At 42.6% G+C, this 14,306-nt stretch overlaps 1 protein-coding gene across 2 annotated transcripts in view; it reads right to left on the minus strand.

Annotated features, from left to right (window-relative positions):
* Slc30a7 (solute carrier family 30 member 7) overlaps positions 1-14,306 on the minus strand; it is a 92,423-nt gene that overhangs the window by 35,257 nt on the left and 42,860 nt on the right. Inside the window, exons 9-10 of one of the 2 annotated variants that reach the window (XM_028890149.2) lie at positions 3,358-3,448; positions 541-690 (exon numbers count right to left, since the gene is read on the minus strand). In XM_028890149.2, coding sequence (XP_028745982.1) covers positions 541-690; positions 3,358-3,448 — 241 coding nt within the window. The remainder of the gene's footprint in view (positions 1-540; positions 691-3,357; positions 3,449-14,306) is intronic. The other variant, XM_037207036.1, reaches the window with a different exon arrangement.

Here is a 14,306-nt window from a genome sequence, read left to right on the forward strand (position 1 = left end):
AGTGGTACCAGCACACTGTACAGCAGAGTCTTAACTGCATCTAAGATTGGGATTATGTAAATCCTAATTAACATTAGATCTGTCAGTAATTCATTCATAAGGAACCTAAGCATGTGTGTCTCTCATCAGGAGGCAGAATCTCTAATTTCTGTAATGCCTTGAATTTAACTAGACTGCATATTATATTCATGTCTGAAGATGTGAGGGAGAGAAAGAGAAATATATAACCAGTGACACATACATCACAGAAAAGTAATTCTGCTTAGAGGACTGCCTAGACTCCATTCAACAATACTAACTGAAGTAGAAGGCCCTGAGTCAATACCCAGCACTGGAAAAAATAAAATAAAATAAAAGAAAGAAAGAAGATAGTTAAGAACTTTTAAAGGCCTTCCAAATGTTGACTCACGTTGGAGAGCAATGTTTCCTGCTCTTTTCCTTCAGTAGCATCAATATTTGACATGTTAAACATAGGATTTTTAAAGCTAGCAGATGTAGAGAAACATAAGACTCTTAAAAGAGGTTTGTAACAAGTCATACCTGAGTAAAAATATTATGTGTTTGGCTTAAGATCCACCTGGCATCAGCATCAGGGGCGACTATGAGCTTCAAGGTCCCAACGTAAACATCAGAACAGAGAGTCCAGAAGTGCTGTTCCTGTAAGCTGTAAACTCCTTGTAACTGCTGCACCTGAAACACAGGCCAGATGTCAGCATCAAGATCAAGACAGCCCCTCCTACCTACATATAACTATCAGGCAAATCAGAAAAAAGGGATGCTGGGACAAATGCCTATGGAGTACTCGTGTTCCGGTGACATTGAGACAGATTGGAGAAAGAGAATGAACGAACACTTATCAAAATCTGTAGCGACATCTGAGGGGAACTAGAGGGAAGTTCTCATTTCACACGTGGATCAGAGAAGTGTTTAAGTACAGCCGGGTTACAAAGCAGGACAAAGTATGACAAAGTATGTAGACCACAGAAAAAGGGGGAGGAAACAAAGGCCAGGAATCAACACAGACTTAGAAGTGATAGAATTCATTCCATTGACAAGGTTAATGGGCCAGAGGGACATTTATTAAAGATATACTTTTGAATACCTACACAAATGGACAAAACACAGCACACGCAGTTAAGAAGAAGTATGACAGTGAGATGACCACTCTCCGTTTTCTGATTTTGCAGCTCCCCTAATTCCTTCTCCGGCTCTTCCACCTGTGCTCTGCATTTGGAGGTGAAAACAGAGCCAAGAGAGCAGAACTCTGTCCTCTCCCAGGGTCACCACATGCCTTCCCAATGCTTCAGACATTCCTCTGTCCTCATGTCCCCACCCTCCCCCGAGAACCTGACGCATGGCCTGCACATGCTGGCTAGCACTCTACTCCTGAGCTACTTCCTGGCCTGACTTTCAATCTTATCAGTCCTAATCAGTGCCACAATGCCAGATGTGCTACTTAGCTGTCATCCTCCCTAAATGTCTGAATGTATTATCAACAGAGTCTTATTTGGAACTAACTTCCTGCTCTCCAACACTTCTCACCCTCGTCTCAACCTCCACAGCAGCATTACCGTACACCAAGCTGTGAGACAGCACCCTTTCCCCTTCACTAATGCAAACCTCTAAAAACACATCCCAAATATGTATTTGCCTCCATCTTGCTGCCAATGACAGAAGTCTGAGCCAGCTTGTAAAACATGCTCTCTACATAGGACAATCTTGTTAAAGCACTAAACTCATTACATTCCCACTGCGCCAAAGCATTCCAGATCTTCCCACTGAGAGTGAAGTCTAAGCCCCTTAACATGACCAAGACCTCCTAACATCTGGTCCTTGCCTTCTTTCCAACCTGCCAATCACTTTCCCCCTTATTTATCATGCTGCAGCCACAAAACCTGTTTTGCTAGTCTCCAAATACACTAAATTAGTTCCAGTCATAGCTGCCTCCCATTAGTGGTTTTGTGTGTGTGTGCATTCTGGAACATTCTTCTTAAGGATTTGTATATGCCTGGACACTTCTGGCCATCAGGGTTTCGGTTTCCTTGGATATAGTTTCCTTGCTGAATCTGATGTAGCCATCCACATCTACCACATTCTCATTTCATTTCTCACAGTGCACATCACTGACATTTTCGTATCACTAACATCACTTAACATGTTTGTGCCCACTAGACCGTGAGCTCCATGAGAGCACAGTGTCTTTCTTTGTTCACCATTTGTCTCTAGTGTTTTGGAAGAGGATCTGATACACAGTGAACACCACAAAAACAAAACAAAATAAAACATAACAAACAGAATCATCTAGAAGGTGGCGGAGATGGTTTCAGCAGTTAAGAGTACTTGCTGCTCTTCAGAGAACTGGAGCTCAGTTCCCAGCACCCACGTCAGGCAGCTCACAACTGCCGGAACTCCAGCTCCAGGGGCTCTGATGCTCCTCTGTCCTCAAAAGACACCCACACATGTGGCATACATACACAGAAACACATGCATATGCATAGAAATAGACATTTTTAAATACACTGGTGTGGTGGTGTGAATGAGAATGGTCCCCATAGGCTCATATGTTTGAATGCTTAGTCCCCAGGGTGTGGGAAGGATTAGGAGGTATGGCCTTGTTGGAGGAGGTGTGTCTCTAGGTGAGGCCTTTGAGGTTTCTTTCTTTCTTTCTTTCTTTTTGAGACAGGGTTTCTCTATGTGTAGCCCTGGCTGTCCTGGAACTCACTCTGTAGACCAGGCTGGCCTCGAACTCAGAGAGATCCGCCTGCCTCTGCCTCCTTCCTGAGTGCTGGGATTAAAGGTGTGCGCCACTACTGCCTGGCTGCTTTGAGGTTTCGAAAGACCACAGCAGGCCCAGGTGTGTGTATGTGTGTGTTTGTCTGTCCCTCTGCCTGCAGATCAGGATGTAGCTTTCAGCTACTGTTCTAGCGCCATGCCTGCCTGCCGCCATGCTTCCTGCCATAATGAAACAGACTAAACCTCTGAAAGTACAAGCAAGCCCCCAATTAAATGCTTTCTTTTATAAGAGTTGCTTTGGTCATGATGTCTCTCACAGCAATAGAACAGTAAATAAAACAGTTATATGCTTATAATATATGCTTATTTCATTAGTTAACAGATTCTATTTCTTTTAATAGCTCAATTTCTAGACATGGACAGTACACACATTTTCTTTAATAAAATTTAGTAAACTCATTACTTTCTAATGAGTTTACTTGGGTTTATATGAATGACATTCATGGTCACCATGCAGTCTTGGAAGAAAGATTAAATTATATGCACATACCACCCATATTTATACAAGATGAAAATCCTAACAGTTTGGAAACAACATACACTCCAAAAGTTTGCCAATCTTACCCTCTGATAGCACTGGGGAAGTGTATTTTCCAACGAGGGAGGAGTTCTCTGCATTAATATTCCAACAGACTCTCTTAAAAGAGGAATAACACTAAAGGAAAAAAAAAAACTTATTAAGCCATGCTTTAATAATCTCTATTTGGAAAAAAAAAATCCCTGTCTGCAAGATGGTAATACTACACTTCCTTAAAGTACAGAGTATGATTTAATAGAATTTCAGAAAAAAATAATCTACTGGTCTTTGTTCCAAATTTCTTATAGATTCAGAAAGTTATTGAGTAAAGGATCTAGAGAGAATATATCCACTAATGTATTCATTGATTTATCTACTATTTCTTCTTCTTTTTTTTTTTTTCCAGGACAGGGTTTCTCTGTGTAGCTTTGTGCCTTTCCTGGAACTCACTCTGTAGCCCAGGTTGGCCTCAAACTCACAGAGATCCACCTGCCTCTGCCTCCCGAGTGCTGGGATTAAAGGCGTGCACCACCACTGCCCGGCCTATCTACTATTTCTAAATCTGGTTATTTATTTACCAGTCATAGCTCAAAAAGAAGCGTGTGTGTATGCACAGTACTCATGCACCTGTGCCTGTGGATATCTGAGAAGACTAGAAGAGGGCATCAGATCCCCTGGGGCTGTCAGCTGTGAGTCACCCAATGTAGGATCTGGGAGCTAAACTCTGGTTCTCTGCAAGAGCAGCAAGTACTCACAACTGCTAAGCCATGCCGCCGCCCTCCCCTCCCCCCAGCCCTCTCAGTCATATTTTCATTATTTAAAATACAGAGCAGCCTGGTTACTCCCACAGATGGATGAGGACTCCTCTAGGAAGTGGGTGCAAAGGTCACTATGGACACAGGTGATCTTCACAAACATCCGAATTATTGCTTTAGGTCACTTGGATGACTGTGCTGAAACAAAACGAACAGCACAATGCTGAGGGTGATGCTAGTGCAACACCCTCTAGCCTGGCTAGTCACCAAATTCACCGTGGAGCTCGTTTTGCTTTTAGTTTTGGCATGATGAACCGGCATATCTAAGGAAGGTCCACTATCTACAGCTCTGCAAAGCTCTGCACATGACTCCAGTAAGTCAGGGGGTGACACTCTGTTCCACTGCTGGCTACAGACCAGGGGAAGAGATCAGAAATAATTTCATGGCTCTTAACAACTGAAGCCACTGCTCACTTTCAACCTTATGCAATCTCTAAATGGCAAATATGGAGTTGTCTTGGAAGCATCTGCAGGGGGTGCGGACCACGGGAATTCAGGCCTGTGATCTCAAAGCACCTCCCAGCAAAGTAGCAATGGAACTGTGCCTTAAGGATTCATGATATTTCTAACACGAGAAGAGATACTACTGCAGACCAAGAGGAACAGGGCAATGTCTGGCTCACCATCATAGTCGGAACTGTGCCTAAAGGATTCCTGCTATTTCTGACAGATGAGAAGGAAGAGCAACTACTAACGCAGACCAAAGGAACAGGGGCATTGTCTGGCTCACCATCATATTCCCAAGGTGCCTAGTAAAGTGCTGGTCACCAAGTATGCCCGTGATAAGTGTTGGCTGAATAATGGACAGACACACAGATAGCAGGCATTTTAGAATCTAGATTAAAGAAAAGGACACAGAAAAAGAATTAGAAGTGTGTTTCCAACTTTTACGTATAGAATGATTTCTTGAGTAAAAAAGAACAGCAATGGGAACAAAGACAGAGGAGATTCAACAGACAGGAATAACTGGGATCGTACAGTATAGGGGAGCACACAGTGGTAGCCAGGTTGAGGACAAGCCAGTTTACTAAGCATGGAGGCGAGGGAGCAGAGAGGATGGCATTTTCAACCTGGACAGGACTTTCAGTCATACTCAAGGAAAACGTATTTGTTTAGTAAGACAGCTACAAAAATGAAGAATTAAATATCATCTGTGACTCCTCCTTAACCCTAGAGCCTTCATGCTCTATCTACTAATGAAATGTCCTGATCCTACACCCAAGAGAGTTTGTAACTAGTTCATCCTACTCCACAGCCACAGTGATTTCCAGATCATTCACCTGGATTATTACATTAGCCCCCAAAGGGCTCCTTGGCATCTAATCTTACTGCCCTAAATCCGCCTGGCAGGCAGCTTCAAAGATGGCTCCCGAGACCCTTGGGATTCATGTTCCCATGTCATCTACCCCTAAAATGTGGTTGGGGGGGAGGGAGACCTAACAACTTGCTACTAATGGACAGAGTATGACAAGTGATGAAATCAGCTTCCTGATTAGCATCAACACCCTGGCCTCTGACCTAGCTTCTTTCACCCTCACTTGCTACCTCACAGCTGCCATATTGTGAGCTCTTTTCCTAAGAGGCCCATTGGTCAAGAGAAGAAGGGACACCTCTGGAGAGGAACTAGAATCCAGTCCACTAGCCCCAAACAACAGAAGACTATCAGCAGCTGCTTGAGGGAGGCTGAAGTGGCTTCTCTCTCAGCTGACCCTGCAAAGACTGCAGCCCAGGCTGACAACGTGATTGCTGCCTTGGGAGAACTCCCAGTTAGCCATGCCCACAGCCTCCTGAGCTACAGAGACTAGAAGATAAGAATGACATTAGCTACTAGGTTTCTGTGGGATCTGTTCTACATCTATACATAACAGCTATTTTCTATAGAGCTATGAGGCTAACCCACAAAAAACAAGCACCCAATCCTATGTTCCCTACTAAATGCTGGGTCAGAAGCTCCCCACTTCCTAAGGGATGAAATGTGAGCTCTTTACCATGGTACTATTTCTGGGGAGAGGAGGGAGGCCTCTGATCCCTCTACCTTTATCGCCTCTCAATCTCTGCTTCACATGTAAGCTCTTCAAACATGACATACCTCACCTTGTTCCTTCCTGTCACGCTTTGGCTAATGGGCCTTTTGTTCAGCTTCTAGATTTCTTTGAAACTCAAGTCTGACTTCCGTTGGGGTATGTTTGTTGACCATGAACTGTCCTCTGAACTATGCGACGTCTACTCTTGCTCCTATAAAAACATGAGTGATGTGGGGCCTGTAATCCCAGCACTCATGAGCCTTGGGGCCAGACTGTGACACCTAGAAAGACCGTCTCAGAAAAAGACAGAAAAAGTATCAGTAGTATCTATGGGATTATTATATTGCAAAATCATCAAGCTGCTTTCCTCTCTACATACTGAAAAGTACGTTATGGATTAGGACTTCCGTTTGTGTCCCCAGCATTTGAGTGTTTGGTGTATAACTATGTATGGAACAGAATTTACAGCTACATCCACTGAATAAAATTAATTCAAAGAGTACACTTTAGGTCGTGGAAAATTACTAAACCTTTCAGAATGTATGAAATATTAACAGAAAACACAGGAGTGCAGACTGTAAAGCTCAGTAATGAAACACGTGGCAACAGAAAAGGCATCTCCAGCGGCTTACATGTCCCAATGAAGGAAGAAAATACAACCAGAAGGCCATTACTTAAAACAATACAATATGCTCCAGTCCAAGCCTTCCGTCATACACTTTCAGGAGTCATGGTTAGGTTGGAGAAGGCTGGAAAGAAAACCAACTGGAGAAGAATCAAGGAGCTGGACAGTTAGGACTATTGGCTATCAATGAACTCCCTACACTGCAGAGGAACCCGTTTCTGCCTAGCATCCACACTGGTAAGATGCACGAAGACTCGAGTGGGAACAAAGAGAGGGACGATGTATGATTACTCTATGTTTGTTTCTTCCCTCCAGCTTCATTTCTCAAGGAAAGGAAAGGTAAGTCAGAAAGGCTTCACATACTTAAAGGGTCAGCCATCACCTTTACTGACCGGGCTCTTCTAAGAAAACTGGACTGGCTACCGGTCACAGCAAGCACCCTACTGCAGCCTGGGCACGCCACCTAGCTTTCCTAACAGAGGTCTGAAGTGGTGTCAGGGGGTCAGGTGTTGGGAGGACACCAAACAGCTGGGGAAGACAGTGCTTGCTCACTCACAGGAGGAAATGAATTCGGAACCAAGGTCATTTTCAAAGTCCATAGAACGTGGAAAAAAAAAAAAAGCCTGAAGCGACTCCAGTTTTGCCTTTTCAATTGTGTTTAGCTCAGGAGTTTCTGTCCATATTTTTCTGATTAACTATCATGACGGGGAATCATCAAACGGACTTCAGCATGGCTCTATCTAGCCATAATGAAAGGATATGGAGGAAAAGGCAAGCTTAGCAAATTCCTGGCTGAGGTAAGACTGAGAGCTGCATCCAAACCCTGCAGGGAAAGGAAGAGCAAGCATCTGGAAACAGTCAGAGGCTGGCTTCTGGTTGACTAACTCAATTCTAGCTTTCACAATGGAACGCTAGTTTCCTTTCATAAATGACAAGGGATGACTCATTAAGCATGAATTTACCAGTAAAACAAAGTAATGGTTTCATTCTTCAAAAACTCAACATAAATCTATGGTCATACTATAAACATAAAATTAATTCCAAAGCCTTTTAACAGGTTAAATGAGCAACATTTACTCTGTACTTCAAGTAACTCTGCAATGGAAATAAATTCAAGTTTTATTTCAGACACAGCTTTTAGGGAAAGTTCAGCATATTTCAATAGTAAATTAAATAACCTAACAGTAACTATAAATAAGGTAAACAATGTATTGGGGTTGGTGAGATGGTTCAACAATTAATAGTACTTGCTACTCATGCAGAATGAGTAGAACTGAGTTTAGTTCCCAGCACCCATACCAGCAACACACAAGTGCCTATAGTTTCAGCTCCAGGGGGCTCGTGCCCTCTTCTGGCTTCCATGGGCACTAACATGGATGTGTACATACACAGACACACTTAGATATATACAAATAAAATAATCCTGGGAGTCTGGAAAGATGGCTCAAAGGTTAAGAGCATTTTGTACCCTTGCAAAAGACCAGCATCAGTTCACAGCACCCACATAGTGGCTCACAACCCTCCAAAGACAACTCTAGGAAATCTAACGCCCTCTTTTGGCCTCCTTGGGCACCAGGCATGCATGTGGGACACATACATACACATATATAGGCAAACACTCACACACTTAAAAAATAAAAATAGTGAAATCTTTACATTTTTTAAAAGGCATACACATTATGAAAATTTGTGAAGAAAAATGATACTTATAAACTTCAGAGTTTAAGTAATTAAACCTGAGAAAAAATATCTAGCAATAATTAAAACAATTCTTAGGCTGTGTGTGGTGGTGCATGTGCAAACCTTTGATCCCAGGACTTGGGAAGCAGAGGCAGGTGTATCTCAGATGAGTTCAAGGCCAGCCTGGTTTACACAGTGAGACTAAGGAAAAAAAGAAAAAGAAAGAAAGAAAAGAACAAAAGCCCCTCAAACCTACATGATTCTTGCAAATTGGTTTATTTAGTGAATGCTTCCTTCTCACCATTAAGGATTTTTATAACCTATAAATATGGAGAGAAAAAAATGAAAATTTTAAAATAATGTAAATCTAAAGGTAAAGTGTATATGTCTGCCTACTAAAAGAACCAAACCCAAAAATATGTATGTGAATGCCTGCATGTGTGGATGTACCACATGCATGTCTGGTGCTCACAGAGGACAGAAGAGGGCACTGGATTCCCTGGAACTGCCGTTAGAGGTGGTGGGACCTCTCCAAGAACGAGCCATCTCTCGAGCCCCACTCAAAACCTTTTAATGGACAAAAGAAGACAGACATTCCATCTCTAACAGTACTGCAAGGTACACGTAGACATGTTGTATTTAAACAACCAAGCCACGGTCATGGATGATTACTATTAATTAATCTTGAATTTCATAAACCTAGTAGAGAACAGATCTCTCAAAGTGATCCCATCTGGGGATGTGGTTCACATATAACTATACTAAACTTCTGGACCCTGGGGTCTAAATCAGTATACAGGAAAGTGGGTGTTTCTTACTTAGTAATGAGGACAATAACAGACACTATGGAACCCCCACAATCATGAAGAGGTTGCCCCTTTCCTTAAGCATCTGGGACATAGTTGTAACACTTCATGTATCTGCTTTTTGCAACAGAAATAACAGCATATAACATCAAATTAGTAAAGAATTCTATTTTTGTTTATATAGCACTTAATAGCTTTTAAAGTGATTTCATAAAAACTTTGGAACAAAAATATCAGCATATAGCATCAAATTAGTAAAGAATAATATTTTTGTTTATATAGCACTTAATAGCTTTTAAAGTGACTTCATAAAAGCTTTCCAATTTTATAATCACAACAGTCCAAAGTATCCTTAAGAAAGTGTTGGGGTCACAGCATCTCAGATGAAGGCAGGATCATGGGGGATCACTGACCCAACTCTTTCCTTTTATAGATGGGAAAAACAACTCGGAGAGGCTTAACCAGCTTGTGGTTTGTTAGAGCTGGCTAAGAACCGTTAGTGACACAAAGCCAAGGCTCGAGCTGCTGAAGAGCTTGCGGCTTCTCGGCACAGTTAGGTCTCCTGGGGTCAAGTCCAGTCCTACTTTATTCCCAAGGCCCGCATCGCGGTCTGAACCCAGTGTGCACTTAGCACCTGTCCAATCACGTATCAAACAGACAACACATTGGGGGAGGTGCTTCAGTGGGTGAGGAGGACCCAAGTGGGAGGACTTGTGTTTGAGTCCCCAGAAGCCACACAGAGCAAGATGCAGTAGAGCACATCTGCAATCCCAGTGACCCTGAGACAAGATGGGGGTGGAGACAGGAGAATGGACGGAAGCTGGTGAGCCAGCTAGTCTGCGGTATGCAGGGGCAAACAACAAAGACACGCAACTTCGAACAAGGCAGCAGGCAAGGACCAGCACAGTGGGTGCTTTCTGACCCCCACAGGCATGTATAGAAGTGTTCACATGCCTTTCCAGACACAAAGTCATCAACAGACACATACATATATCACACATGAGCATATGCAAAGTACGCAGTATAAAAAATTCAATTGCCAACAGAGAATCGCTGGAATACAGGATATCCTGCAAAGTAAGAGTCAAGTACCCCCATTCTCGACTCTCAAAAAAGAACCTCTACTAAACAGAAGGCAACGTGGCATTTCATTGTATGCTTACATACAGGTAAGGAAGAATTTATTTAAGAATATTCAGCACTTTCAGATCTTGATGTATAATTTATTACCTTTGTGTGTTTGAGTCAGGGTCTCAAGTAGCCAAGGCTGGCCTGGAACTGAGAATGTAGCCGAGAACGACCCTGAACAGGGCCTCCCCTCCCAGCCCCCCAGTCTCTGCCTCCTAAGTTTTGGGATTACAGGCAGGACTATGCCCTACTTCAATTTGTTACCTTTTTTAAAAAGTTGTTTTTCAGACTTATTTACTTTTCCCTGAATGTATGTATGTGTACCCACATTTGAGCTTGGTGCCCATGGAGTTTGAAGAGGATGCTGGACGCCCTGGAACTGGAGATGTGGATGGCTGTAAGCCACCATGTGGATGCTGAAACTAAACCAGGGTCCTCTGCAGTAGCAACAAGTGCTCTTAACCACTGAGCCATCTCTGCAGACCCGAACTTGTTAGCTTAATAAAATATCTTTCCTTCATTTCATGAATGAGAAACTAATACTCATGCCATCGAGCCATCAATATAATAAAGAGGAAATCTAAAAACCTAAGAGACAACACAACCAACCAAGGGAGCCAAAAGCCCCCGTGCACACAGCTTTAGAAGAGGCCGGAACAAACTCCCACGCGTGTATTCAGCATCAGGAGACAAACGGTCAAAGAGATCGTGAGAGCTGGAGGAACCAGCCACCTGAAACCAAGCAGCAGCTTCGCTCTTGCTTTCCCTCCATTTGATAATGAGCTCAGCAGAACCAGTTACCATGAAAAAGAGCACAGCCCAGCAGTAAGGGAACACAGTTATGGGAGCGGCTGCTTCTTCTGTGGGCAAGCAGGCCATTGGCAATGTCCGGTGCGGCAGGTTTAAGACGGTATAAATGATAACCCCTTAGAATGGCACACACCAAACTACAAGCTCGGTATATATAACCTTATCTACTTTCAAGGTGGAAAAATCGAGACATGGAGAGGCCAAGTGATTTGCTCAAGGTCACATGTCTAAATGTAAAACCTGAGACAGGCTTCACTTCTGGTGCTTTTAACCAGTCTGAGATATGTCATGGGAACAGCTTTCTAGTTCTTCCAAGGCACCTTTCTCTACAGAAAAGACATGACTTTCAGATGTGTATGAGGCCTGGATTACTAAAAGAAACGAAGCAGCTTGGGGGCATTTGAACAGGAGAAGGGACCCAAGGGGACCTTGGCAGTGTGCAGGAACAGCAATGTGGGGGCACTTCTCACACCTGAGCACTGATCAGAAGCAAGTCCCTGACCCTGTGACAACTGCTGAGCGCCAGTTTCAGGAGCTGCACGTTTGCTAGAAGTAAAGCTCACATACGAAGTAAAAAGCAAAGGAATCCATGTTTAATTCTTTACCTAAAAATAGAAAACCACCCTGAGTGTGTGTGTGGTAGAGAATCTCAAAGCGGGTTTCTAATTGCTATACTGCACTAGATGCAGGTTACTCTGAAATGTTGAGTTACAGAGGTACAGATGAAATCATGTTTTCAAAGGACTAATTAAGCAAAAGAACCAAGTAGCCTTCATGCAGACTGTACCTAGCAGCAGATAATTTTAAACTATACATAGATTAATAACAAACATTAAAACTGAAGAAGTAAAGGTTACCCTTTTCTTCTTGCAGCAAGCAATGAAGGGCACGCCCATATGCTTTCTGCCTTTTAAAGTTTGCTGAAACTGTTGACAATTCTCAAGTCAAAAGGACATCAACGGGCCACCAAGATGCTCAGAAGGCAAAGTGTTTACTTGCAAGTCCAGCAACATGAGTCTGAACCCTGAAAGCCCCAGGAAAATGGCAGGAGAGAATTGTTTCCACAAAGGTGTCCTCTGACCCCCATCACATTCACACAGTGGCACACTCACCTCACACGCATTACACAATGTACAGTAATAAACTACAATTTACAGAAAAAGACTGTTAAAGTGTATTTAAAATCTCACTTCAAACACCTTCCCTGTCTTCCTAGAGGCAGCTATATTTACTTTGGTTTGAGTGTTTTCCCCTCCAATTTTCTTTCACAAACTATGTAGAGTGTGCTTGTTATTTTCCTTATTACATACATGACTGCAGTGCTCTCACAGAACATATGCTAACATCTTACACGTGGCAATAGTCAGCGCTTTTCAGGGAATATCTTGTTCTCAGACTATTGTATCTTGGAAATCATATCCCATCATCAGACACCATCTATATTCTTTCCTTTCCAAGAGTCTCTTACACAGAACTTTCTTGCTGACGAATATCTGTGCTGCTACCAATATTTTGCTATTACAAACATAGCCACAAGAATAATTTTATGAATATATCTTTTAATGTTTTTGTCAATTTATCTCTGGGATATGTCCCTAGATGTGAAATTGCTTGATTACACAAATGCTAGTATCGCAACGTTTCTCTTTACAGGGACAATTTTTATTCCTATCAGCAGCACGTTAAAAGGCCTGTTCTAACCATATCCTTGCTACAAGGTTGGAAATTTATCCGGATCGGTAAAACATTCTGTCTTATTGCTGTTTGAATCTGTCTTTGTTGTTGTTTTACGAGGGGGACTGAACTACTTTTATACGTCATTTGTTTCTGGACTCATTGATCTGCTCCCTAAGTTTATCTGCTTTCCAGGCCAAGTCACTTTTAGTTATAAAGACCACATTTTGTTCTTCTGCAGTTTTCTTAGCTTGTACTTGTTTTCCCTTACTGACCTTAAAAATCAACTTTTACTAACTCTTCCTCAGAGGGGAAGGAAGGAGGGAGGGAAGGAGGGAGGGAGGGTGGGAGAGAAGACCTGATAGAATTTTTATTATTACAAGTTGTTGTGGAATATTTGTTTACATTGTGTGAAGATGTGTCACTGTGATTGGTTTAATAAAGCGCTGAATGGCCAATAGCTAGGTAGGAGAGAATAGGCGGAACTTCCAGGGAAGGAGAGAGAGAACTCTAGACAGAGAGGAGGAGACGCCAGTGAGAGTCTAAAGAAGTCAGATGTATGGTACAGTGAAGAGGTAACATGGCAGAAAATAAATTACTAGAAACAGGTTAATTTGAGATATTAGAGCTAGTTGGGGACAAGCCTAAGCTAAAGGCCAAACTTTGATAATTAATAATAAGTCTCCATGTCGTTATTTGCTGGCTGGTGGTCCTGATGAAAAAGTACCACCACAAGAAGTTTCAAATATATAAAACTGCATAAGAACAACAGGCATGATTATGATGATGATTCTTTGATAGTGATGTAGATCTGCTGACGTCTACTTTTGGGGTTTTTAGACATGTTAATCTCATGTAATTTTTAGATATTTCATCTCCACATTACCTTTGTTGTTGCTACTGAAAAGGTTTCTTTTCTTTAGTTTTTGGGGGTTTGTTTGGTATTTTCCATGCTGGAAACTGAACCTAAGGCCTCACACAAGCTACGCAAGTGCCCAGTAACTGAGCTACCTACTCAGTATGCTTGAGTTCCTGGCTGAGGTCATCCCCTGCTCCTCTCAATGGTAGACTGGCCTGGAAGTGTAGGCCAAACAGACAATTTCCTCCCCAAGTTTCTTCTGGTCACAGGTTTCATCACAGCAACAGAAAGGAAACTCGAACACAGGTCAGAATGTCTCTAGCATTACCTGTGTAACAATGACAGTGACTTAGGGCTGTGCCAGATATAACTGGTAGTGAGGTGACCGCCATTAACATCACACACTTATTTGCACATTGAGTCTTTTTTATCTTTAAATCAGAACTGGGTACAGAATCAAAAGTCCAGTCCAGTATGGTGTTCACAGCTCTAGCTCCGACACTTGGCAGAGGCAGGAGGACCGCCACGAGTCTGAAGCCATTCTGGGTCATGGAGTGAGCTCCAGGCCAGCTCCG

Source organism: Peromyscus leucopus, chromosome 6 (genome assembly GCF_004664715.2).
Source record: "Peromyscus leucopus breed LL Stock chromosome 6, UCI_PerLeu_2.1, whole genome shotgun sequence".
Classification (NCBI taxonomy): Eukaryota; Metazoa; Chordata; class Mammalia; order Rodentia; family Cricetidae; genus Peromyscus; species Peromyscus leucopus.